We start from the raw sequence: 25,803 nt of genomic DNA on the forward strand, positions 1-25,803 counted from the left end.
CCACGGCACCGCTTTGCTCCCCGGCAAGTCGTGTTCCTCTCCCCCTTCACGGCAAGGCTGACTGCCTTTAAAAACGGGGTCCCCAACCAGGAGGATCTACGCTCTCGTCTGGCTCGTTGGGGGCTCTCCAGTTTTCCATCCATCCAAAGGGGATAGCGGCCACTAGCGGCTTGGGGAAAACTGAGGGAAAAAAATTAAAAAGTCAGCAGTAAATGAGAAACGTTAATAATTCAATTCTGTCCTGCTTGTGCTCAGTTTGTTTCTGAACCTGCTGCATTTTCTCCCCGTGAGATTCAAGCGTTTAACTTTGCAGGGGAAAATGAATGAAAATTGCAATGACAATCAAACGCATGAAAGAAAGAAATGGCAGCTTTGAAATATTCACAACCAACACAATTTTGATTAAAGAAAGAACTCTGTTTTTAATAGTTTTTTTTTTTTGATCATTAAAAAAGTTTAAACCTGCATAGCAATCATTTCAAAAATAATTATTTAATGTTCCATAATGAAACTGTACACAACCTAGTCTCGAGCGACAGAAGCCTGCCGGGCGGTGCGACGCAGTCCGGAGCCGCGCAGCCGCGGTGCCGGGACGCCGCTCGCCGGGTCGGGCGCTGGCTGTCGGCGGCACAGTCTGGCTCCAGGCGCCGGCGGCCGCGCGGGGCGGGGGGCGGCTCGGCCCCCTCGGCAGCGCTCCTCAGAGTCGTTCAATGTCTCGGTACTTCTTCCTCAGGATGGAGACCTGGTCTTTAAAGAGGACAGGGTCGAGCCTCATCTGAGAGTGGATCAGCGGCATATAGCCAAACCAGCTGGCGAAAGTGTTCATGCAGCTCTGCCGCTGGGCGAAGTGGTCGGGGTCGGCCCAGCGCGAGGCCCGGGACGTCTGCGTGGAGAGGAGAGAAGAAATCAGGCGCCGGCCACGACACAACAAAATGGCAGGAAAGGGCGGGCTGCTGCGGCCGGGCTGACGCCGTGCTGCAGAGCAGCGTCAGGGCTTGAGCGCGCCTGGCTCGGCGGTAGCCGAAATCTGCTCGGCGGCGGGGGGTTCCAAACCAGGGGAAGGACACCCTGCCCGCAGCGGGAGCCGGCGACGGCGAGCCAGCCTCCCCTGACTTTCGGAACAGCACTGAGGGCAGTGCAGCGTGGTGGCCAGAGATCGACCGTGAGCCAGCCTGAGCCAGGGCGTGACACCCGCAAGCAGGCCTCCCAAAGCCTGCCAGCACACTACTTCACCCCATCCCTCACTCTTTCCTTTTGAAACCCTCAAGCTATTTCAGAGATAGAACAAGTCCTTAAACACCACCAGGAAAGACAAGAAGGCCACCGCTTTCCACTGGAGGTGCACATCCTACGGCCTTCAGCCGTACAAGAAGAACACACTGCAATTATTATGGTTTCTCAGGTCAAAACCACACTTTTGCAGTCCAGATCTGCAAAGTTTATACACGAGCAATTTCAACCAGCTTGTAACTGAGCTCAGCAGAAGTCCTTACGCGCTTGGCATTACCCATGTGGGTAGATGTCCTGCAGAGAAAAGCAGGGTGCTTCCAGGAATCCCACCGGCCGGGGCCAGTGCGTAAGACAGTACCATCTTACGGACAGAGAAAATTAACTGAAGTTCCATGTTACATCACATTAAACTCTGACCTGAGGAAAAGACCATGGTCTTTGCGTGTATACATGCAAAATACTGTGGCCTGATTTTCCAAAGTTCAGGGTAGCTGTAATTCGTATGGAAGTCCATGAAACTCAGTACCTCTGGAAAAATAAGGCCCTAACAGCTCTGAAGCAGTTATTAATTCTCTATCTGTACCTAAACTACATGTATAACCATAATAAAACTATTATTTAAGATAAACTATGAATGCTGAGAACCTAAGTTTTGTTTTGTGCCACTTCTCATGCATCTCTGTATAGCACTTATGTTTCCACTATACTTTAAAAGCAAATATAAATTCATAAACTCAAAGCGTGTTAATTAAAATGTGAAGAAACTGATAAAGTCAGGGACTTGCCAAATGAGTGGCGTATCAGACTTGATCTTTGTCCAAGGCCTGTCCAGTTTAGCTCAAGTGGTAGGTTATAATGTGCATTGATTACAGGCTCTGGATTATACCGAACCACTAAAGAGCAAGCAAAAGCTTGTTGCTAGAGGATTATAGCAGACATTCTGGCCATTAACAGTGAATTTCCATACGACTATTAATCTCTGTCACAACACTGAGGTTATGTTAATTTTTTATTTGTCTTTCAAGGAATTATGAACATGGTCCATTACATTTCCCAAAGCTGCAGGAACAACTTGTCTTTAGGAGAGAGTTATAGTTCATGGCTGACTCAAGTCACCCGAGCTATAAAAAGAAAAATGAATGTTCAGACTTTGCCAAACAGCCAAAGCATGGCCCTGAGGAGAGGTGAAGCTCAAACTGGAAGCAATAGGTACTTTCTGGATGGCACCTTCTTGTTCATAGAAAGTCGCCTGGGTACCCAGATAAGTCAGAATTGCTGAATGCCCCCTGCACCTCAGATTAAAGTGCAGTGGCATACAAACTGGCATGGTCACTCCCCAGTCAAAGATCCAAGTAATGCTAATAGGACAAAATGTGAGGGGAAAATAGAGGGCCCCTTCTTTCTCCTGCCCCCTAGTAATCATGTTTGTAGTGAGAATCACAGACACCATGGCAGCACAGATGGGAGGTTGTTTAGGACTTGCAGGTCTTGCAGGACGTGCTATTCCTCCCATCGCTCACTCACACAGGGCAGGAGGAAAAGTGCCCCCCAGGTTACCATGTATCCCTCTTACTAGAAGGTATATCCATTTCTGCAATGACAGAGTGCTTATCTAGCAGCTGGAAGAGGATCTAACGCAAGCATTTCATGGCTGCTAGCGAGTGATGGCGTCACTGTGGGACAAAATGTTCCTTGTGGGAAAAAATGCTTGAATATCACAAATTACCTCTGTTGCGACAGTCCGATGTCAGTGCTTGAATCACACTATATACTTGCAAATAGCACAGGGATGGCCTGGCACATTACATTAATTAATAATAATTAAAAATAGAAAACCTTTCTAGAATTTACTTCTGCTTCTAGCATTCCATGACTAGGTCTTAGGTCCAGAATATTTAATTAGAAAACCGGAGTTTAACTGAAATTAGGTCACCACAATCATCAATTCCATCAGTTTTGGGTCACCGTGAATAACACTGTGTGAGAAAACTATGAAGAGAAGCTGTCATCCACAGTAGATGTTTGCCATTTCTCCTCTTCCTTCATTATAATAAGCATATCTAAAGACTATTTACAGTCCTGTTAAACTAAAAACTGCAAAAAATTTGACAGAATTGTATCACTCTGTAAGCCTAACCTAGAAGTCAAACCATTATATTGTCAATATATCCCAACTGCTAAAACATGCTGTGGATACATACCTGTCCCATCATGGTCTCCTTATATTGTTTTTTCTGTGTTACTTTGATTGGAGGCAATTTTGTCACAGCTGACACCAAAAAATTCATTAGAATGTCCTCACAATTGGCCAGTTGGTCCACCATATTCTTTAGGCTGGCAGGCAGGTAATGAGTGTACAGGTAGTGATAATATCTGGAAACCAATAGCAGTATTATTAATACAAGTCACTGGGCCTTCAGGGATTACAAACTCCGGGAAATTTCTATCTCAGTTGAGACACAAGTTTTACACTCAACTCTGGATATACCACTTCCTTTATTTGGTCTCATCCTCCAACAAGAAGGGAGAACAAATCAGTATCTCATCAAGACAGTGAATAGTGCTAATGGAGAAACAAAACACATGCCTTTTTTGTAACTGGGTTGAAAGAAATAATGCAGACCTAAGTATCAAGATAACGGAGAAGTAGGAAAGAGAGCACCACACTGCTATAATGTGATAGACAACACTGACGAATTCATCTTCCACCTCTTCTTTCAAAACTGTTCAGTTGGAGAGAACTCTATTAAACTGGCCTACTACTGTCCTTATTGTTCAAATTATTCTCCTTTGGGCCTGTATCATCCCCTATGACCTGCCTTCTCCTTTGCAGGGATGTGGATTAGATACTCCAGAATTTGCTGACTTTCTCCTAAAATCTAGAGAGGTCTTTGGTCTGCTGAAGTCCTAACAACAAGGGCTGTCTCCAGCTTGCTGCAATACGCTGATCTGCAACGTGTCCACTGTTCTACATTTCTAGAGTAGCCAGAAGACTTTGCAGTCTGCAGCTATAAGCCAACACATACCCAGAGTTGGTCTGGAAGTACCCTCCTTTCTGCTATGCTACAGGCCATTCAGCCGAGCGGCTTAATGAATTCGGGAACTCTTTGAAGTGTGTAATTCCTCATGTTAAAAAGAGCAGTCCGACTGCCTCAAAATACAAGTGACTTCAAAGAAACCCAACAAGCGCAATAATGATTACCAGATCCCCAGAGCTAAACCAAGAACTTAAATTATTACCCCATAAAAAGTAGACCCATTTATTATCTTTCCATTTTTTCCCCTCCCCGGAAGAATGTTCTTCACCTCCGCCCCCTGCCAGCCTTTATTATTTTGTTTCGTACAGAAAGAGGACAGCAGATGCTTTGGGTTCTTACTTGTGGTAAATAGCAGCTCCTGTCAATACCATGGAATAGTCATTAGTCCATTTGGAGGTATACCCCCACCTCTCCTTAGTGTTGTCCCAGAAGTGACTGCGAGCAGGGTACCCTACAATCCTCTCTGGAAAACTCTGCCAAACTGTAAAGGCAAAATCCACCTGCGGACAAAGGCACAGGCCAAATGAATACCGAAATTGTTTCAACAAATGTCAACAAAACAAAATATTACCTTGCCACTAATTCGTAATTCAAAATCTTGGAACTGTTGCAAAACATTAATTCTATGTATTCATCAGTAAATTAAACTGACTGCTTGACATTTTGCCCTATAATTATGCACATTTTAATGGTTCCTGTTAAAGGGAGTCTAGAGTATCACAGCATTACATTAACATTTTCAAGCTTGCCCTTTACATATCAAACCTTTTCAGGTTACAGAAAGAATGGGTGTAGGTGCATGTATTATACTTAGATGCAATATGGAGCGGTAATAGCTATGTGGTAAACTGAACCTTTTGCACATCTTTGTGCATCTCACCTACCATTTCAGTACTGTCAACACAAAGCCTGGAAAATCAGAAGTCAAACACCTTAAATTATAAGGGTGGCTCAGTGAAATTAAAACAGGCAATCAATGCGGAGTTCTTTTATATTTTCCATCCGTTTTGAGTCTTTGAGGTACATGCAGGTCATACTTTTAAGACTGTCTATATGACCAAGAGGGTTAAACATATAGCTTAAAAAAGAGGAAGATAAGATTCCATGTAGTTAAATGGCTTTAGGAGCCTATACTTTAAGAAAAATGCTTGATAGTGCATGAGCCACAAGAAGATGTCAAATGTTGCCAATAGTGGTTTTTTTATTTTATTGTCTTGCTGTAACTATTTTAATAACTCAAATCTCTAAGAATTGAAAAGGTGACAGGACATTGCTACCCCAGGACCCCAGCAAACAAATCCTGGTGACAGTAGGAAAGAGATGATTGGGGTAGTTTGCAGAAGGCTGGTCAGCACTACATTTGAAAGGAGGTTGGTAAAAATACATATGTAAAGATTTTTATCACTGTAAAGTTGGTTGGCAGTCCCTCCACTTCAACTTAGATTTTGGAGCTCAAGGTAGACTGAAATTTTAAGAAGAGTTAAAGACAATCTTAATTGTCCCAGTTAAATCCAAGAAAATGAGGGCTTTGTTTCTGCACTGCACACCAAGTTCCCCCCAGTACCAGAGGGACCTAAAACTTTGCTCAAAAATGCTTGAAAAACCTTCCAAGAACCCAGCCAAAGTCAAGGGTGTAGAGGTTAGATAAAGAATAGCTGTTCTGAGAACAGTCACAGTTGGTGTGATTACTGTCAGACTTCTCTCATTTACAAGTGTTTTTATGAAACAGAAGAGTCGCACATGTACTGGAACACAGAGTTAGGGACTGGTTATTTTCTTTCAAGTTGTTTCAAGGCATCTGAGGCCAACTAGAAAGACAATGTGCACAAACCAGTTACCGTTGTGATAGTTCTGATCTCATCCAAATCAATACCACATGAAAGAACTAAAGGGGTTTTTTTCCCTGTAAAGGCCTTTCCCATAAAACGTGACATCTGTTTTCTTTAGAGAAGTCTGAGAATCTCAAACTTAAATAAATAATAAAGCAGCTGCACTCAGTGCCCTCACTTGTGCTTTCAAGTATCCGTCCTTGTACCAGGGAGATGCACTAAAGGAACGACCCTAAGAGACAACTCCCTCTATTTAAAAAAAAACCAGTCCTCATCCTATATAATTTCCAGCAGCATTACTACTCAGCTGATCAGCAGGAAAAGCCAATCAGGCTGCCAGTCTCTTAAACCCCCATTTCACTTCTGACCCATGCTGATTTCTAACTACTTTCCATGCAAACATCCCTCTGCGCATGTGAAACAGCTCCTCTCACAAGAGCAATTATGTGCCGTTCTGTTGTGAACGGAAAACCTTCACCATGCTAGAGCCAGACAGAGCGGAGGACGTGCCTGGTGGCTGCTCCTCTCAACAGGAATGTGATCGTGTTTGACCACATTTCTAAATTGCCTTTCCTGGGCCCTGAAGCTTTGCCACAATGACCACCCATGAGCAGCCAGTTTCAAGGGAAGTTTCACACCACACGTTTCATGTCAGTGTTTCAACATGCTGTTTCTTTGCGTAAGCCGTATGATGGGGCAAGTGAAGCAATGAAAAGGCCCCGGTTCTTCACAGAGAGCCACCAAAGAGAGCTGCTGACCCTGGCACCCCGGCAGAGACACGGCGAGGCTGCAAGGCGGGTGCGAGCAAGAGCTGGCCAGCTGGTTCCCTCTGCAGCACAGGGGCCACAGGGCTCGTAGAGCCAATACCCACTGTGCAAACATGCAATGTAGGCCACAAGCTGCTCACAGGAGGGAAGAAGCCACAAAGAAATGTGTATGTTGTCTCACACAACAACAAGTATTTGTGTTTCAGAATGTTTAGGGTAAAACATGGCCAAGCCGAATGAGAAACACTATTTACTTTATACGCGTTCCAGAAGCCTGAATGACTCCAAAGTCTGGATGATGACTAAATACCAACCAAAACAAAACAAAGCCCCAAATCCTCATGGAATCCACAGGCTGGATTGCCGTAAATACCACCTCAGTGCAATGAAGTCCCTGAGAGGTCTTACTATGGCCCCCAGGGCAGCTGAGACAGGACCCTTCATCCTGAGCAACAACCTGCTTAGGAACTCCAGCCCTAGGATAAATGCCTTTTATTGGTTTTGGTTTGGGTTTTTTTTGGCTCTGCAGGGCTTTGCAAATAAGTGCTTTGGCAGCAGCCGTATTCTTCCTCATGTAGCAGAAACTACTAAGGTGTAATCTTGGTATCAAATAGGTTCAATGCCAACTACTTCTTCCATCTGTGCAGCAGAAGAGGGCTACTGTGGCTCCTTCTGGAGCAGTCTAACCACAGCACAACAAACCCGTACTGGGGAGAAGAGCAGTTGCCATCTCATCCATTTAGAACAAACTCAGTGATGTCTTAGGATATACAGCAGTGACTGGTGACTAATGTTAGGTATTTCTTCACTGACATATAAACATCAGTGAAAGATCCCCACCACTGACAAAAAAAGCATTTTTATAAAGGCGAAGTGGGGAGAAGGGAGGGGCCATGAACATGGGAAAAAAAAAGGGAAAACAAAGAAAATCGAGTTTTTCAAGCTATTCCCTGGCCATCATTAATAATGTATTTCCTAAATATTGCACTCTATATAAACTGTCATCAGCTTCCCCTGTGATTCTCAGGAAGAGGTTCCAGAAATCAATACTCATCCCAGTTGTAAAAATAGGTTTTCTACAGTATTCTTCTTTTCTTAGCGCTATCTTGCTCTTGGCACAAACACTCCAGCACCTAAACTAGCAAAGACCTCCAATTTTATGGGGTGACACAACGGTGAGAGAGCATTCTTGAGTGAAATCCTGCATTAGGGTGGCAACGCTGTCTTTTGGAGTGACAGCAGTCCCCTGCTGCTGACACCCCTTCCTTCCCCACCTACACCCTACTGATAATGTGGGGGGGAAAAAAGCTACCCCAATCAGAAAAGTGAGAATGGAGTATTAAAGCTGACTGCTCTTGGCTGCCTACACCCGCCTGCAGCTATGTTACTAAAATAATAAAGAACGGAAGAACCATATGCTAATGATGAGCCAATTAACCAGGGCGAAAAGCTCCTCTGATGGCAGGCAGTGGCAGGGTTGCTGAAACAAGTACAAGACATTAAAGCTGAGGAGCATAGCAGGAAATCTTACAACATTTGCTCACTGGCAAAGCCAAGAGAAGAGCCTATCTGCTGTACTCAGGCTGAGCCGAGGAGCCAAGCAGACTCCCAAGACGACAGAGACCCTTACCTCTGTGGTTGAAAGCACGGTGTCCTCATCCAGGCTTAGCACTGCATCTGTCACTATGTTGTCGTAGGGTAGGAAGCGACTGCTCATAACCTGTGGGTATCCAAGGCAGGAAGGGGAGGAAAAAAATCACTTGAAGGATTCATTTCCAAAGGAAATACTCCATTTTATTCCTCACTCTTATCTCCTCTTGTCGGAGGCACATCGCATATCTCTGACTGATGGGAAGGACCCTTCAGCTCAAGAGTGAGAGACTGTCATTTGCGTCTCCCCAGCAGTCAGCCTACATCTTCTACCTGAGGAGTACTTTCTGAATGGACCTCCCTCTTTGGAGCAGGCTGCTTTCCTTTTCTGACAAACTGCAATAGTCTGTACTGAGAATTAGATGTACCTACAGGTTCTTAGCGAGGACATTTTTGGTAGCTAGGACTGCCCCTCTGCCCTCCTACAGGCTCTGAGGATCAAAGATAATCAACGCTGAGAAGGACTTTGCAGCATTCGTAAGGTTACGCAGCTGGGAAGCCAAGCAGTCCAGGCTGTGTGTGAAGGGCATTACGCTACCAGGATGGTTCCCCTGTGAAGGGGTACAGCTCCATCTCTGTGCATTGCTGTTGTATCCACAGGGAGCTGCTGCCAAATGCTGCAACATACTCCATCAGAAAAGCAGAATATGCTAAAGAACATGTGTATTAGTTGAGCTTCACCTGCATCAAGAATTATATTGGTACTGTAGCACTTTGAAAAGTCATATTCGTAAGTGACATTATATATATAAAATCTACATGCAGAATAAGCTTTTAAAAACTATGGCAGGACAGTTCTCAAAGTAATAGGAAATGGGGATCAAAAAGGTAACAGCAAGGAATGAGAATCCATATGGTTTCTTTAGCAGACTAATTAGCACCTTTTGAGAACTGATGAATAGTAACAAGGACACAACACTATTTGTTTCCCTCATTTGCCAGGAAAAATAGCCTGGCTAGTTAATAGACTTCTTTTCCGATTTATTATGCCAAGAAAGCACTACAAAAATCAGGCCCAGGAAGAGGAAATCACTGCATGGAAACAGGGCCATGGAGAAGTTTTACATATCCCTCATAATGGACATGGTCAGTTCTGCATCCCCTGGAACCTGTTTGGAAGCAAGTCCCTAAATCTATGCCTCCAGAGATTCAGAGAAAGCTCTGTCTCCATAATCAGGATGTTCACAGAGTCTGTCTGGAGAGCATCCCTTCATCGCTACAATGACCTCGGTCCAGGGAGGTGGTGGCTGTGAGGAAGAGGTGATCTGGCAGGGGATGATGGTTTTGCTTTGCTTACGCAACGGCAGAGCAGAGCAAGCAGCTGGCAGGAGACCAGCGTTCTCACCCCAGCTCTTCTCTAGACCATGTAAAATTGTCAAATAGTAACAGTTGGGACTACCCATGTATTTGTTTTTGTAGTTAACAATCCCTTTTGTAAAATGGGTGTGAGAATATATCTTGATTTCATGGGGAAAAATGAAGGTTAGGTAAAGGCAGACCTCTGTGATCACCTGCACAGAGCGACTGTGCCTGCCAGTACACTTGAGTTAAGTCTGAAGATGAAAAGCAGCTCCTCTTTCCAACCTTTGAATTGCACTGCTCTGGCTCTGCAAGCTTTGTCCAAACAAACAGCTTTTCCGTGCAAGAAGCCATTTGGCATACGTTGGGATATTAGAGGGAAGAGACTGTCCACTATAAACACACCTTTGTGTACTCAGGAGACTCATTTGTAATCTAAACAGTGCCTGGGGCCAATTTCTACAAACACTGTAGAACTGGTCAGAGATTTTTCTCCTCTATCTCACCTCTGCAAGTTTTCCAACAAGAAAGAAAAAAACCCCACAACGTTCAAAAGGCTCAGAAATCACTACAGCCTTTCTGGGCCCTGCAGCAACTCTTCTGATACTGTTTACATGGCTAGCTAGGGCAAGAGCCATTAGCTGCCAGCCTCGCAGGGCTCTCGCTTTCCCCTCGTTAAGGTGACTGGGGGAAAAGACCAAAGACAGGACTATAAATTCAAAATAGGATTGTACAGCCAAAGCAACTGAAAGTTCCCTTTGCAAACACAGAGCTTGAGTCAGCTGACAGAGATCGCAGAGGGAAGCAGCCCAAATCTGTCTCAGTCAGAGTCTAGAAGGAAGAAGCCCTGCTTCTCTCAGGCCTGCGTTTGGAAAGGAATCATTCACTTCAGTGTGGATTTTAAAAAAAGCCTCTTTTCTCATCTGGGTGGTGTCTGTTTTGACTTTGTGGAAGCGCAAAGGAACAAGGGTGTTGCACAGCAAGAGGTGACACAATGGTTTTGTTCCCACACAAGTGTCCCTTGTCCTTTCCTTTTTTATGGTGCTGGGATCCCATCACTGGCAGCAGTATCCTACAAGGCCCTGAGAGAAAGTACTCTTCAAAGGCGGGTTAACGCCATTTATTCTTATCTCTTCCTCTGCTTTTGAGTCCACAGCTGACCCCCAAGCCTTGCACCTGACTGCTCAGACTCAATGAATCCAGCTGCATCACTACTTTCATGCACCTGCAGAGAGACAGAAATCTCCAAAGATGGGGTCAGCACTACCTACTCTGGGGGCCACATTTCAAAACCATGTCCCACCTGTGACTCTCAGATTCATGGCATCAATTGCCACGCTGATGATTTCTGAGAGCACAGGCCTCACGTGTGAAACATGAATCTGTGACCAAGCTGGTACAAAGGGCCAAGGAATAGAAAGGAGCTGTCACACTGTTGGGAACTACAAAGCTTTCACCAAAGCAGCTGGAAAAATAAAGTCTGGTCCCACTGGAGAACATACACAATCTTTTACCATGCTTCTCTCCACCTACCTTGCTCTCTCCTTCAATGACTATGACAGGCACAGAAGTGGCAGGCCAGCGGTGTTTGGCTGGGAGGGGTTTATCACAATTCCATAAAACAATGATCTGAAAGAGGATATTGGAGCATGATCAGAGACTTTTGTGGCAATGGAGTCCAAACCCTAAGGACTCAGATCTCCAGACAGAAATGTTAAATTCAAGCCAGGAATCAACAACAACGATACAAATCTGTATAAAAATAACACTTCCTACAGTAATTTCACCCATCCTGACTATTTACAATATACATCCTCTCAGGCAAATAGAGGCTGGACAGGAACTCAGGAAGTCTCTATCTCAGCCAGGTCATACGGATGTCACTGATTTACTTTGGCTCTCATTAAAGGCTAAACCAGTTGTGACACTCCACTGCAAGAGGGTGCTCATACAGAACTCCCCAGGGTTTCTTTTAGAGAAACCAAAATCCTGGCACTGCTGAGACTAAGAGCCACAGCAGGAGGAAGGAAGATCACGTAGGAGCTCTTGATGCACAGACATCCTTTTGCAGTTTGCAGCACACGCAATCCTGATCTTTAAAGTGCAGTCATTATTTTACCTGTCTCATGAAACAAAGGGGTTTAATTACTGTCTCTATTCCATTCCAACTATACTCAGAATTTTTGTTTCCCATGCATGCAGGTCACAGACAGTAGAAATTTCAGAGAAAAGAAACATCAGAATTGAAACAGGGGTTTGAAACAGGACTGAGAAGATCTGAAGTCAGGAGGTTCTTCACTCCTGGGATAGCAGTTTTGTCTCCATTGTGACTGACAGTCAAACAGCGCTGCTTACCTGTGCACAGTACTGGGACTTGGCTACAGCAACCAGGAGTTTCAGCACAGGCTGAGATTGGGAAACCAGGGGAGTTACTGCGTGGATAACGGCAGTGAATGTGGAAAGAGGCTTCAGACCTGAAGTGAAGAGATACATGTTCAGTAAAGACAAAATTGCCCTGGTTAGTACAGATTAAAGGACTCTGGAGATGGAAGAATAATCTGCACTTAATGCAAACCTTGCCATGTTTTTTTAGGCCATCTCCTTTCGTCTCAGATACTAGGATACCAGATGCTTCAGAGCAGATCACACTTCCCTTTAACTCCCACACCCTCTGAAATCCCTGACTCCAACACAATTACTGCCTTTTCTTACTCACTATTTCCACAGATGTCCTGCAAGCTCCTTCTTTTATCCAGTTTGTCCCGCAGATAATATTGACATTTAGTTTGTTCAACCAAATGTCTGTCTTGACACTGGCTCTGTTTTGCTGCCTGGCTCTGGATGCTTGATGTTTTCTACAGATTATCTCCACAACTTCCAGAAGCTTGTTCAGTTTCATCAGTTCCATTACAGCCTCTGTCACAACTTTGCTCTTTCTGGGTCGATCCTCATCCACATGCATCTTCAATTACCCCCTGAGCTGATAATTCTGCTTGCTTCCTTGCCTTCCATTCCGATATTTTTGTCTCGCTATGATTCCCTTTTCTGCCTGAAATAACAGATCCTACTGGCATCTACCCTTCATTACTGCTCTCAATCTCATCTAAATTAATCTGTGTGGGGTCATAGCTGTTTTTGATCAAAATTCCCGCAGAAACCTTCTTCTCCCTTTTTAACATGGTAACTGTGAATTTTTAGCAGGTGAGCAGTACAGATCCACACAAGTGGGATGGCACAGGCTGAGCCAAAAGTAGCAGCAGTCTGGTAAGCAGGATCACTTCAGCCTGCAGGCACATTCCCTTGCAGAACTCAACGTTTAAGCTCCGCTTCAGGAAAAAGGCACGAACCTAAGCCCTGTTCATTCCTTCTAGTGGGATCCATATGAAGACACATAGTATGGAGAATAAATCCATACCCACTATGCACTCCAATAACAAGTATCATGGGTAAATTATCACTTTTCCAATTTGCCAAGCACAAATAAACAAAGCAAGAAAAAAACTATTCCTCTTATGTCCCCTCGGGCCATGAATGGGTCAGCCACTCAGGCATTAATTACTGGCAACTGAAAAGTATGAAGGGACATAGATTTTTTTAAAACAATCTTTGCAAGCGAGAGGCATATGATGCATGTTGATGACTCAGCGACATTCCAATCTACAGTGGGCAGGGAAGATTGAGACAGGATAAACGAAAGGCATCATTAACTAGAAATGAATGGTAAGTCACTTGGCACATGCTACTCAAAGGTTAAATTCCAAATTTCCACTAGAAATTCCAAATACCACTAGATTATAGCAAGGATTCACTCACCGAGATTAGCATAGTAGTAAGGAAAATCTCCCAGATATGAGGAATACTGTGGCAGTACAAATAACCCTCCAGGATGTTTGTTCCACATTAAGCTGTTACGTGATATGTGCTTAAATATTCTGTCCTGAATAATCTGAAAAACAAGAGAGGTGATGATTTTTAAATAGACTGTAATAGTTACTGGTAGAAGCTTCAGGGACTCTAGCTCACTGGAATCATCACCCATTTTGCAAAAAGCTGAGGCACACAAATTACTAGACATTCCTGCTTAATCTCTCTTAAAATGACACAGAACCTGCACACTTTGACACCACTCCAGCAGCTCCGGCTTTGTGCAATAGGTTTCAGAGCACCTCATTAGGACATGGGGACCTCGCAATTCATTGCGTTTTGTATTTCAAGTCAAATATTTTGTCTATTAGAGTATCTTAGCAGTTGCAAGCCCGATTAGTTCATTGTCAGTTTTACTATCCAGAACTCACAGAAGATAATTATTTGAGGATGGCATTACAAAGCTAGGTATTATTTTGAGATAATGAGAGCATTCAAAATCACAAAGACTTTCAGCAAATCAGGCTGCACTAATTATTCATTTTTGCTTAATTATAAAGGGATATTAGCATTCAGATACATCACTGATTCCACGTCTCAGTTCTATAACAGTTCCTTGTTGGAAGAAACAGAAAAAGATCTTTTGGCACCTACTGTCTGTCTTTGTAGAGGGTCACAAACTTAGATTCCTAGATTTTTAAGGTCAGAACAGATTGCTAGGTCATCTACTTCATCATCTAGAATACTACGAACCACAAAGAAAGATACATGGCTGTACAATTAATAGGTATTTATAAAACTAATTGCAGTTACTTCACATCAGATGCCTACATGCAAGAACCATAGTGGTTCTTACAAGGATGGGAGCTTTTTTTTTTTTTTTTTTTGCTGCAAAGGCATAACAAGATTCAATGGTGAGAAGTTGTAACTGGACAAATTCAGCCTCCAAATAAGATGCAACTTGGTAAGTGCAATCTGTTGTTGGGCCACACGTTCTTACAGATTTGCCTTCCCTCAGAGCACTAGAGGTTGGCAGGTCTGGACATTGCAAAGGGCCAGGGGATGGTGAAGAAAGAATTTTGCCTTAAGTCAGCTAAGCAGGATTACCTTGCCTTCTTCTGCAGCTCATCTTCTGCGATCTCCTAAGGAGTTTTCACATAACTGGCAGTTTATGCATTGCACAGCGCTCCAGTGCCAAGTTGGTTCTCTTAATCTAACGTCTCTGGCCTTAACATAGGCGTACCTGGGTAGAACTCTATGGCTCTGAAGCTGGACTAAATCTGATCCTTCATCATTCATTCTGGCCTTAAAATCTGTGGAACTACCCACAACACAGGAAAACCAAAAGCAAGCAAAAAGACCCAACACAAGCCGAACAAAAGCAGCTGCTGGAGTCTAAACAAGCTAAAATGCCTGTAAGCAGCTGAGTTCAGGGACATTTGGTCAATACAGAACATAAGGACGTGCTGCCGCAAGCAGTGGTTTTCCTGGAATTTTTGATTGCCATGACAAAAAAACATTAAAACACCAGTTACATTGCGCTAGACAATCCACTGCTGGTGGTGATATATGTACTGCTAAACTGGGGCAAATGTTAGGTGTTTGCATGCTTGTCTGAATTTTGCCTATGGCCAATTACCATAGCTAATACGCAGTAATTTGCTCACATGCGTAAGTTAATTTAACTTTTTTTTTTTGGTCTCAGAATAACAGACTTAGGACTGTTTTTCCATCACTGACAAGAGCGTATCTGAATATTTGTGTCTGGAAAGTCAGGTGTATCAGTTATCAGATCTCCTGCATGGTAGTGGGGAGACGAAAAGAAAGATGATGACTGCCGTTTCTCCATCTGCAAGTTACGCTACTAAACAAAGACAGAACCTAGAAAGTTCATATTTTCAAGCGTTTACCACAAAGCCTAAATATTACAGCTCTTTCCTCCTGCTTTCTCAGAACTGGGGCATAATCAGATAAGGAGAAGTCTGCGAATTTACATGGTCAGGAGTTTTTCACAGACAGTGGAGTTTTCCACCGCGCTGGTAGCCAACAAGGCTGCAGGGGAAACACATGGCTGGCATTCAACGCTGCCTCAGCGCACCCAGAGCGAGTGCAGCTCTAACAGGGAGCAGGCCCCTGGTGCCATGCAGCGCACGCGGCCTTCGGTGCATGTCAGGCACACAAATCTCACCAGCGTGGTTCCGCACCAGGCTGGGGAGCTGGCCTCGGTGATTCATCACAGTTAACAAACAGAAGATTAATTTATCACACTCCTGGTCTACATAAGAAACCTCGCTGTCTGTCATGACAGAGGGAAGTAAAGACAACTTGGCAGAAAGAGAACAGAAAAGTATAAAAAAAGATAATATGGAGGACCAATCAATTAAGATGCAGAGTGTATAGTGTTGCACATATTGCAGAGACAGCAGCTACACCATCTCTCCAACGATGAGGCATGACAGGAAGTTTAATCAGAAGAGGAAGGGGTTAGGATCTCTGGTGAGATCTCTCTTTTCTTTTTGGAATTCATTAATAGTCCAATATTTTTGTCTCCCTCATCCTCACACTTCAAAAAGTTCACACATTGCCTTAATCGTTGCTGCTTCTCAACATGCCCCGGCCAAGCATCAAACATTTCTTGTCTGTACTTTGTGCTGTCCCTCTGCCCTCCTCTTCCCGAGCGGAGGACCGAGCATGCCACACAGGGATTTAGGGATGTTTTGGGTTTGTTTTCAGACAAGACTAAGCTGAAAACGTGCAGATACACTGGAGCATGTGTCTGGACGGTGTTTGCAGCAGTCCACTGCTGCGCTGCCAGCGCTCCCACTCACCAGCCTGCAGCAGACACTCATGAACATCGTTTCCTAACCCGCAGCACATTCATGGCACCAGGCAGTTCTTCTGTGCCTGCAAGATGGGATTGCTGGCCAAATGATTCAAATCTCTCATTTTGGGCTATGAGCTGTTTGGCTTAGGCCACCAAATGCTGTGAGAAGCTCAAGGACCTTAAAATGTGACTTAATGTTTTCACAGGTGTCCAGGGCAGAGAAGACCTGTGACGTCCTTACAGACACTTGCGTTGCTGAAGACTTTTTCTGTACTGATATCCTCACACGTGGACATGTAGCGGCACTGCAGTTAGCAGGCAAGTGATTATTCAGATAATATCTAGCATCATCAGACCACTCGGACACAACAGTGTTACAACAGAAGATGGCTAACATCCACCAGAAAAAAATAATCCTGCTAGGAATTTACTTCCAGGCATCAGATTTTAAGAAGAGGATATAGTGCTTGCGATTTTGGACACCAAAAATTACTCTCAACTGTTTTACTCCTGTCCTAAGGAAAGTTAACTCAGGACTTAGGCAAGTTGAAAAGTGACATGAGTATCTGTTCGTAAGAACAGAATTCCTCTTAGCTGTCTCAAAAATTTCTGAGAGTCCTGAATTAAAAAATAAACAAAAAAACCCTCAAACCAAAACCACCCTCGCAAACAAATGAAAAAACCCAGAACATAACTTCAGCACCAGACATACGTTACCCACTTTCATTAAATTAAACCTTCCAGGAAGATTTTTGTTTTCACTTTAGTTTTATCCTTCTGAGCGGAAACTCCAGCTTGCTGGTTGCCCAGCTGCTTCAGCTTTATTACGGGTTTTGCTGTCCCCTGGGCACCTGTGGCCACACAGGGCTGAAGACACATCCGTGAGCGCTGGAGCTTGATGCAACGGGCACCGAGGCCATGGGGGCTGCAGGTACCTCTCCTCGAGACCAGCCCCAGCACGGGCAGGAGAGGGGCAGCGAGGAGAGCTGCACACCCCTCTCCTTTTAGCAATCCCTAACGATAATAAGGTGCGTGTAGGGATGATACGTGAGGCACCCTGATTGTCCTTAAGGGTACTTCTGTAAGGGTAAGTTAGACTGCGAGTGCTGGCACACGGCCTTCCAGCTTTGTTAGTCCAATCCTGTCGTGGGCTGTGATAATTATCACTATCTCATCAGTGCTTGTGGGGAGCTTGAGGATGCAGAGCAGTTCCCAACAGGCAGCACAGATGAAGACATGCTCTTCTGGGGGGAGGAGAGCGTTGCGAGGATAGCTATGCCAGGGGCTCCGAAAATGTTCCCTGGCTGGATTTCTTCACTGGCACAGAAAAACCTAAGGGACTGTCTTGCAGCAGCTGGAGGTAGATCAGCCACGGGCAACCTGTACTGCAGGGAGCAGCAGCACTCATTTGCAGTTTTCAGGGGAAAGCAGGCACAGCGGGAAACACGGAGCTTTACAACTGTGCACAAAGATGGATGCAATTGCAGAAGCATTAGCATAAGACAAATGCATTTGCACCTACAAAGTGAGCCAATTCCAGTGGTAAAAGTCTGTCAAAAATTTATGTGCAAAATTGCGAACAATTAGAAGAGAAACCTGCTTTTGAAATTGTAGCCTGGGCCCTACTTCTAAAGAGCCTTTCATCTCTCCTCTGTCTCTGAATTCAGATTCTCTCCACATTTGAGATCATCTGTCTCCCTGTTTAATAGCAGTCTAATTATGATTATTTATTAATATTTTATAAGGATGATCAGGCCTTTCCCTTATCCTGTGTGTGAAGATAAGACGCAGTGATTTACAAGCCCTCCCTTTTCCTTCAACCAGACCAACAGCCCCATCACAAGGCATCAAGATGTTAAGGAATGGTCAAGGAAAAGCTTTACGGTAGTATTTTTTACAAAATGAATTCCAGAAAGGTCTCTTAAAGAAACACATTCACTACCAATGACAAGGATAGTGATTCATAAGCCATAAAGCCTTGTGAAGGCAAAGACCACACATGACAACTTTTCCATGTGTCAGGCAGCTCCCATTTTTCACTGTGTCAGTTTTCTAATGTGGATTCCAATAATGAAGAAAGCATTTCCTTAGGGGAGAAAACTTATCAAGATGCCGAGCTTTTCTCCCAGTGACCAATTGCATGTCATGAAAACCAAGGTCCGATGCCAGCCGAGGACAGGAGCAGCTGGACAGGTATGGAAACCTCGCTGCTCGGCAAGGTCCCAGACAATTTTTACTCACCTCTAGTGTAGTCAATACAATCTTCTCAACTGAAGAAAAATAAGCCTCCCACAAGAACTGTGTCTGCTGTCTAAGTGCTAGGATTTTATCCTGATGGATAGACCTGATTGTAGAAGGAATCTGTAATACAAGATGTAATATAGTCAGAAGCTTCAGAAAACAACGCAATCTCATCAAATTAATATGCTGCTGACAAGCCCTCTCCTCTATTAGCAAGCCTCACAGCTTCAACTCTCCTGTCCGACAGAGATGCGTGTGTCAACAGTTAAAGCCTTGATGCAAAACGAATGAGACACAACCCTTTACAACCTTTGGTCCTGAATATATGATTTTTTTTTTTATCTGCTTTCTTTCAGTTTTCAGTTATTTTATTGTAACAAAAGCTCCTTCTCCCCAGCGCTGTGGCGTGGCACAGTAAGGAGCTCCTCCATACATCCCTCGTGCACAAAGCTTTTCATGGACTAGTATTTTGACAAACTAGTACCTGCAGGTCTTGAGAATCCAACAATAATCCCCACTCTCAAAGTATATTAAAGGGATCTGGAATTACATTTAATGCAGCATGGCAACACTAAGTGCCCTAAGGAAAACATAGCAACATCTTAAGTAAGACTCTACTTTTTGGGAGCCTGTGGATCAAATTGCATTTTACTAATTACTGTGGGTGGAAAGAATAACGTCTCCCACACCACCTGTTATTCACAAAGGAAAACACTGCTTCTTTTTTCCCCTCTCCATTAAATCAACATGTTAATTCTAGTGTAAGTTGCCTTACAAATAAACCCCAAATTGTCCTGCTGCAATGCTTTGCCATTAAAAAAGTAACTGCTCGCTGGATCAGAAGGAGGGGGCTTCACTTCTACGTCTTTTCCCACCCCCAAGTCCCTCTTCCACACTGGAGGGAAACTAATGTACCCATGTGTCATTCTTTAACTTAGGACCTTGACAGAGGCCTCCAGTACACCACTTTGACACTGCAAATTGGCATTATCGAGGGAATTTAACTGCAATTTGCTTCAATTACAAGGCCGACTCATAGCATCAGAAAGACATCTAGGATACGCTGCTGATTTATGCTCATTTTTTCTAGGAATGAAGAGTTGTGCTTTTGCGCTTACTTTTTTGTGATTTCAAATTAGGCCACCTTGTTCTCAGACACTCGTTTCTCATAAATCTTTTACCTAAGTCGTCAGTTGTAAAAGCATATATCTGGGCTGTGTGTTGCTTTTTGCACATCCCAGCTCATTCTGAAGTTTACCTGCCCCCCACCACATCCTGCCCTTTCCTGACCAGAACACACTTTGCTTATTCCTAAAATATTGAGAGGTGGCAGTGATCCTTATTTGCTTTCACACACTCCTGAATCAAATTATTTCACATGAAACATTTTCCTGAAGAAAATTTGAGATTTTAAGAATTTATACGTAAAAAATTTCCACAAGGATCAGTAAATTTTTTACTGCATTGTTTGCATTGTTTGCATCCAGGTCTGGACACTGTGTCCAACAGGACCATGGCTCCACAGGGTGCCGTGTCAGATGGGACAATCCCTGCTCTCTAAGACCTTCATCGCTTAGACCTTCATCACACTGCTAACTATAACACAGAATTTGAGCTTGTAAGAGAGTTAGCACTACAGCAAGGTGGAAGAGAAGAAAATGGCCAGACTGTCGAAGATGGTACTTTCCGTTCCTTTGCTATAGGCCCTTTAGGTAAAATATAGGCCTTTACGTAAAATATTCCCTGCAAATGTAGTGTGAAAGACAGATGCTAAAAACACATGTTAGTACGTGTTTTTCTAACTGATCACATCATTATTTCAGAATGGTAAATAACTGCACCAAATTCATTTTTGAGGTGAATATTCTTTCTTTTCATTACTTTTCCAATAAGTTCCAATAAGCAGAGGGATAATGAACATTACCTGTACTGGCTGTATGCGGATGTGTATTAATCAGACCTGGGATCATTATCAACAGCAAACACATGATCAAAGTCACTTCACAGTGGTGATAGGGCATTTTTTCTATGAACTCATTCATTTCATTGCATTATGTGCAACCTTGCGTGTGTGTGCATATGTGTGTGAGCAAGAAATAAAATCAATACTCATTCCCAGCTACGCCTTTTGGAAGGGAAGGCTGCTCTGACTGTGAAGGTTACTGCAAGAAGTTATGATTTTGCAGACCGCACCATGCTTGCGAGTGCCTGCAAACGCAGTGCCAAGGTTAAAAAAAAGCCTTGGTGCCTGCTCCGTTACAATAGCTGCAAAGAAAAATCAGAGCTCCCATTTCAACTGTATTTGCCTATTAGTTATTAATCTACTTGTCCAGAAAGACAAGTGGGGAAAATCATGTATTAATACTAATGTGGCAGGATTACACTGGAATTATTAGAACGGGATGACATCTTAATAAAAGGTCATTTCAGTAATAAGTAGGGGGAAGGGGAAAACCACCCTGCACAAATAAATGCAGAAAGGCTGGATTAAGCTCTCCCAGCGTTGTGATGAGGAGAATATGCAAATAAAAACATCCGAGCTGCTCTCAAACAGGAAATGAAAAACTGTAACATAACAAAAACATTTCCCAGAGCAGACATTCAGGCCCTCTGCCAGCTCTTTAAAAACACTGTTAATAACGGTGCAGTAGCTGTTCAATATGGAAGCAGCTGTGAAGAGAACGAATGGCATGTTACCGGAAAGCATGAAGATCAGCAAATTATTGTTATTTAAAGAGAGAAATAATTTTGCTCAGAAAAATGTGCTGTCCACAGAAGCAAAAATCAAATGGGCCTTTTATATTTGCAGCTTGTATCACATTAAGGAGAATAGACAGCACTTTGCAAGGCTTGCTAGGCCAGCTCTTCACAAATATTTACTTCTTCAGACAAGTAAATAGGCATCTAATGAGATTTTCAAAGGTACTTCATTTTTGGGGTGCCAAGACACCTGTACCTTTGAAGGCTTCTCTCTGTGGATGACAGCAGCTTGCCACTTTGGAAATGAGTTAAATTCAACCACAAAAAAACCCCCAAACCTCTTAGTGGCTACTTAGGGGCTATTCCAGACCTCATGGATCTCAGCTTCATGCTGGGCAATGGCATTTTATCAAACGCTTCTTTGGGGAATCCAAATTTTCAACAACTTTTCCTAACATCAACTTCTCCACATATTTTACAGAATGTATGTAGGCTACAAAACCCACTAGGGAAACAGAAAAAAAAAAAATCTAGGGAATTTAAAACCAAAGTAGATGCTGAAGGTAGCAGGGAATTTCTAACTTCTCAGCCCTCTTTTGTTCCACGATCTCAAGGAGATTAACAATAAGTGACATGAACACTGCTTCAGAAAGCAGTGTTACATGGTCCAGACATCAGAAAAGGGACATATTCTGCTTCCCACAAAACTGTTAGGTGGTAACTCCTGCCTGAGAAAATACCTGCTTTCCTGAGGCGTCCCTTCAGTATTTGCCAGCCAGACACGGAGCGCTGGTGGGACCCCTGAGGATCATAGAATCATAGAATCATAGAATCATCTAGGTTGGAAAAGACCTTTAAGATCATCCAGTCCAACCATTAACCTACACTACCAAGTCCACTCTAGACTAATCAAGGGTAGACCAGACTAAACCATATCCCGAAGTGCCACGTCTACCCGTTTTTTAAACGCCTCCAGGGATGGTGACTCCACCACCTCTCTGGGCAGCCTGTTCCAATGCCTGACCACCCTTTCCGTAAAGAAATTTTTCCTAATTTCCAGTCTAAACCTCCCCTGGCGCAGCTTAAGCCCATTTCCTCTTGTCCTATCGCTAGCTACTTGGGAGAAGAGACCAACACCCACCTCACTACAACCTCCTTTCAGGTAGTTGTAGAGAGCGATAAGGTCTCCCCTCAGCCTCCTCTTTTCCAGGCTAAACAACCCCAGATAGGATAAACAATTTCCAAAGGACTAGAGCAGAACCTGCCTTCAGATGTTTTCCCTCTCCTCAGAGCACCCTGTCCAGGAGAGCTCTGCCTCAGACAGGCATCCAGGTGCTCCACACCAGAAGAAATTTCATGCTCTTAGGAAAAATAAGTCTCCTGCATTTAAGAACGTGGCCTGGCGGCTGCAATGACCTTCAGGTCAAAAAATGAATGATGTCATATTAAATGAGTTCATAGCCAGTGTGACACAGACAATCCCTTCATGATAAAAATTCTTTTACAGCCCTGACCTTTTGGATTCATCTTCCCCGTCCATTTAGATGGCGGCAGCAATAATCAACTGATCCGCTGAAGGCCGCGGTCTTTTTCTTACCTGTAATAACAATCTCTCATCGCCTATGACGGCAGCTTGGTTCCAATCAATCACTTCCGAGAACGGCAACTCCCATCCGTTGCTGAGCATAACCGGGACGCAGGCAGCCTGCACGCACACAGAGGCATGGCAGCTGTTAGCAGGTACCCCACCCCAGGGCAAGCTTTCAGGTTCGCGCCCACACCATTGCTGCCATTGCCTGCGCAAGCTCTGAGCCAGCTCACGGGAAGGTGGTCAGGAGGAGAGGCAACGTGGCAAGGAACACCAGAAGCTAGAGGCCACAGGAGGGCAGCCCAAATTTTTCCGGTTTTCCATTTGGCGCTTATTCATATTCACTGAGTGGCGGGGTTTGCCTGGAGAGTGGCATTTGAAACCTGGTGCTTACACTGCCAGACGAGGTCAGAACTGTTAAAATCCTGCAGATGTAACACCGGAGAATTTAATACAAAACGATGGCCTCCCTCGCTGCTTTGTGAACCATTCAGCAGAGAGCTAACTCCCCCAATTTTTATATGTTGCACGACAACCCTACAGAAAATATAGATCATATTTAATTCCAGAGCACTTTTTCCACAAAGGATGAGTGAATTCCCTATCCCTATCAACTCTCCAAACAGAGGCAACTGCACAAACACAACTCATCTGTCATCACCTGTCTACTAAAATAAGAATTGCTTTCTGTCTTAAAACAAACAAAAAGCATACACGTTTAGTATCTATTTCGTACCAGTATGATCTACCTAAATGATTTAATTTTTTACGAGTTGCGCAAGTTCCTCTGCACAGACAGCAAGTTTGCGAATATTCAGTAAATAGGGCTGTGTTTCCATAAATGATCGCCACTACGTTCTGCTCAGCCAGATGACAACATAAGATCCAAACCAAAAGCCTCCTGATGGGATGCAAGAACCTATTACCAGAGGATCTGCATCGAGCCTGCGCTCTGGTTTAGCTTCTTTTGGATCAAGCCAAGCTTAAGTGCTCTAAATTTGGTCCCGACTGGGGTCAAGTCGCTCCTGTACCTCCCAAAAGATGGTGTAAAGGGGAACCTTTCAGACTGCTGTGCCTTCCCTGGTAACATGTATTACACACAGGATCTTAGACTGGTCAAGTCTCTGCATTACAGCAGTGCTTATAACATGTAAAGAACTGTGATCTTCTGTAAGGAAATTATATTAGTGCATGAAAAAAGCCAACCAGAAAACACTTAGCAATGTGTTTTCATGTTTAAAACATTCCACTAATGTGGATTACATCTTTCAACGTGCCCTGGAGCCAGACAGAAATTGGGAATTCATCACAGTCGGTGAATACTGCTGCTAGCCTGCTAGGAAAATCCTCAGTGCCTGCATTTTATCATCATCAACCTGGAGCCTCCAAGTTCTGTACAGTGACGTACGCTCCCTGCTTTCTTCTCCTGAGATGATGCACCTAACAGAGGCTGCAAGACTTGTGGCCCAGAGGAGAGAAGAGCTGAGCAGTGCTCTTCAGGAGGATCTGAAACAACTCGTCAATCCAAATAAGCCAGTCCCACTTCTTCCTCCGAAGCGGCTGGAGAGGGAACAGCACTTTGCAGGCTATTAATCTTCTCCTGAGTAGGAGCAAAGAGGTAAGTGACAGTCCAGAACTTGGATCTCAAATGTGACAGTAGGTGTGGGGTTCAGTGGTTAAACCTAAGTGTCCAGTGCATTTGGGATGCTCTAGGGTATCCAAGAAACCTATCTAAGGCTGGCAGACATGAACAGGATCTGCTGGAGACCTTCTGGAGAAGCAGCAGAAAGCCAGGAGGGCACCTCTCGGCTTCTAAAATTACACTATACACCTACACTTAGGTACCTGAATCCTCCTCTGCACTGCAGTCAACAATACTCTTTAATAGCGGCTGGGATGTTTTGTGGTTGGTGATGAAAAGTGATGTGATGCTATTCATTAACAGCTTTACTGCCAATGCTGGGATACTTCCCAAATGGCAAAAGGACACCCCAAGGCAGGACCCTGTAAGGTGTCCTCATTTGCCATCTCACTGACACCAAGAAGTGCCTCGGCCTCCCCTTCCCTCCTCTCCAGCCCCCACGGAAATCCAGATGCCAGTCCTAGAGGGGAGCTGCAGCATCTCCCAAGATGCTCTGTGTGGCTGACTGAAGATCCAGGACCCCAGGGCTGAGCTGATGCTTGCCAAAAGAAAGGTCACGCCGGCTGCAGCCAGAGTAGGTCAGTGTCAGGCCTGATCGCTGTGCTGCCAAGCCCCACTGCCACACTGACGCAGGAGCCCCTTTGCATTGCCCTCTGCTGCTGGCCAGCAGCAAAAAAGAGAGACCATTAACCAAAATGTTTTTAAAAGGTGAAGGGGATTCAGGTGCTGTCCCACACACTGTGAGCTTCCTGAGATCAGCCTGTATCCACCTTCATGTGAAGCTTCCATCTGGGGCTTTACAACCTCCAGGCCACCTTCTGCACGTTCAGCAAGCACCATCTCAAGACAGGCAATGCATAAGCAGGTCTGTTTTGGCTAAGTGAAAACAAAAAGCTATTTTTACTGCCCCAGGGCTTACTTGTAGAGGCCAGTGTCTCCCATGGGAAGTCTCACAGCCTGATAAAATCCTGCTCTAAACTGGTCCAACCTCTCAGCCTCACCACATCCAGGGAAACCCTTTTCCTGGAGGTAACGCAATTCAACCTTCACATGAGCTCAGTGCTTGGCCCCTCCTGGGAAGAAGCTGCCAATTGCTCCAGAAGTATGAATAGAGGCTTTTGCAAAGTGGAT

At 44.2% G+C, this 25,803-nt stretch overlaps 1 protein-coding gene across 1 annotated transcript in view; it reads right to left on the bottom strand.

Annotated features, from left to right (window-relative positions):
- Positions 1-697: 697 nt before the first annotated feature.
- Positions 698-25,803, bottom strand: part of EXT1 (exostosin glycosyltransferase 1) — a 184,664-nt gene continuing 159,558 nt past the window's right edge. The window contains exons 3-11 of the mRNA XM_075705490.1: positions 23,040-23,147; positions 18,743-18,862; positions 13,627-13,759; positions 12,169-12,287; positions 11,347-11,442; positions 8,495-8,584; positions 4,608-4,768; positions 3,432-3,603; positions 698-883 (exon numbers count right to left, since the gene is read on the bottom strand). Of these exons, the coding sequence (XP_075561605.1) occupies positions 698-883; positions 3,432-3,603; positions 4,608-4,768; positions 8,495-8,584; positions 11,347-11,442; positions 12,169-12,287; positions 13,627-13,759; positions 18,743-18,862; positions 23,040-23,147 (1,185 nt within the window). The remainder of the gene's footprint in view (positions 884-3,431; positions 3,604-4,607; positions 4,769-8,494; positions 8,585-11,346; positions 11,443-12,168; positions 12,288-13,626; positions 13,760-18,742; positions 18,863-23,039; positions 23,148-25,803) is intronic.

Source organism: Pelecanus crispus, chromosome 2 (assembly GCF_030463565.1).
Source record: "Pelecanus crispus isolate bPelCri1 chromosome 2, bPelCri1.pri, whole genome shotgun sequence".
NCBI lineage: Eukaryota > Metazoa > Chordata > Aves > Pelecaniformes > Pelecanidae > Pelecanus > Pelecanus crispus.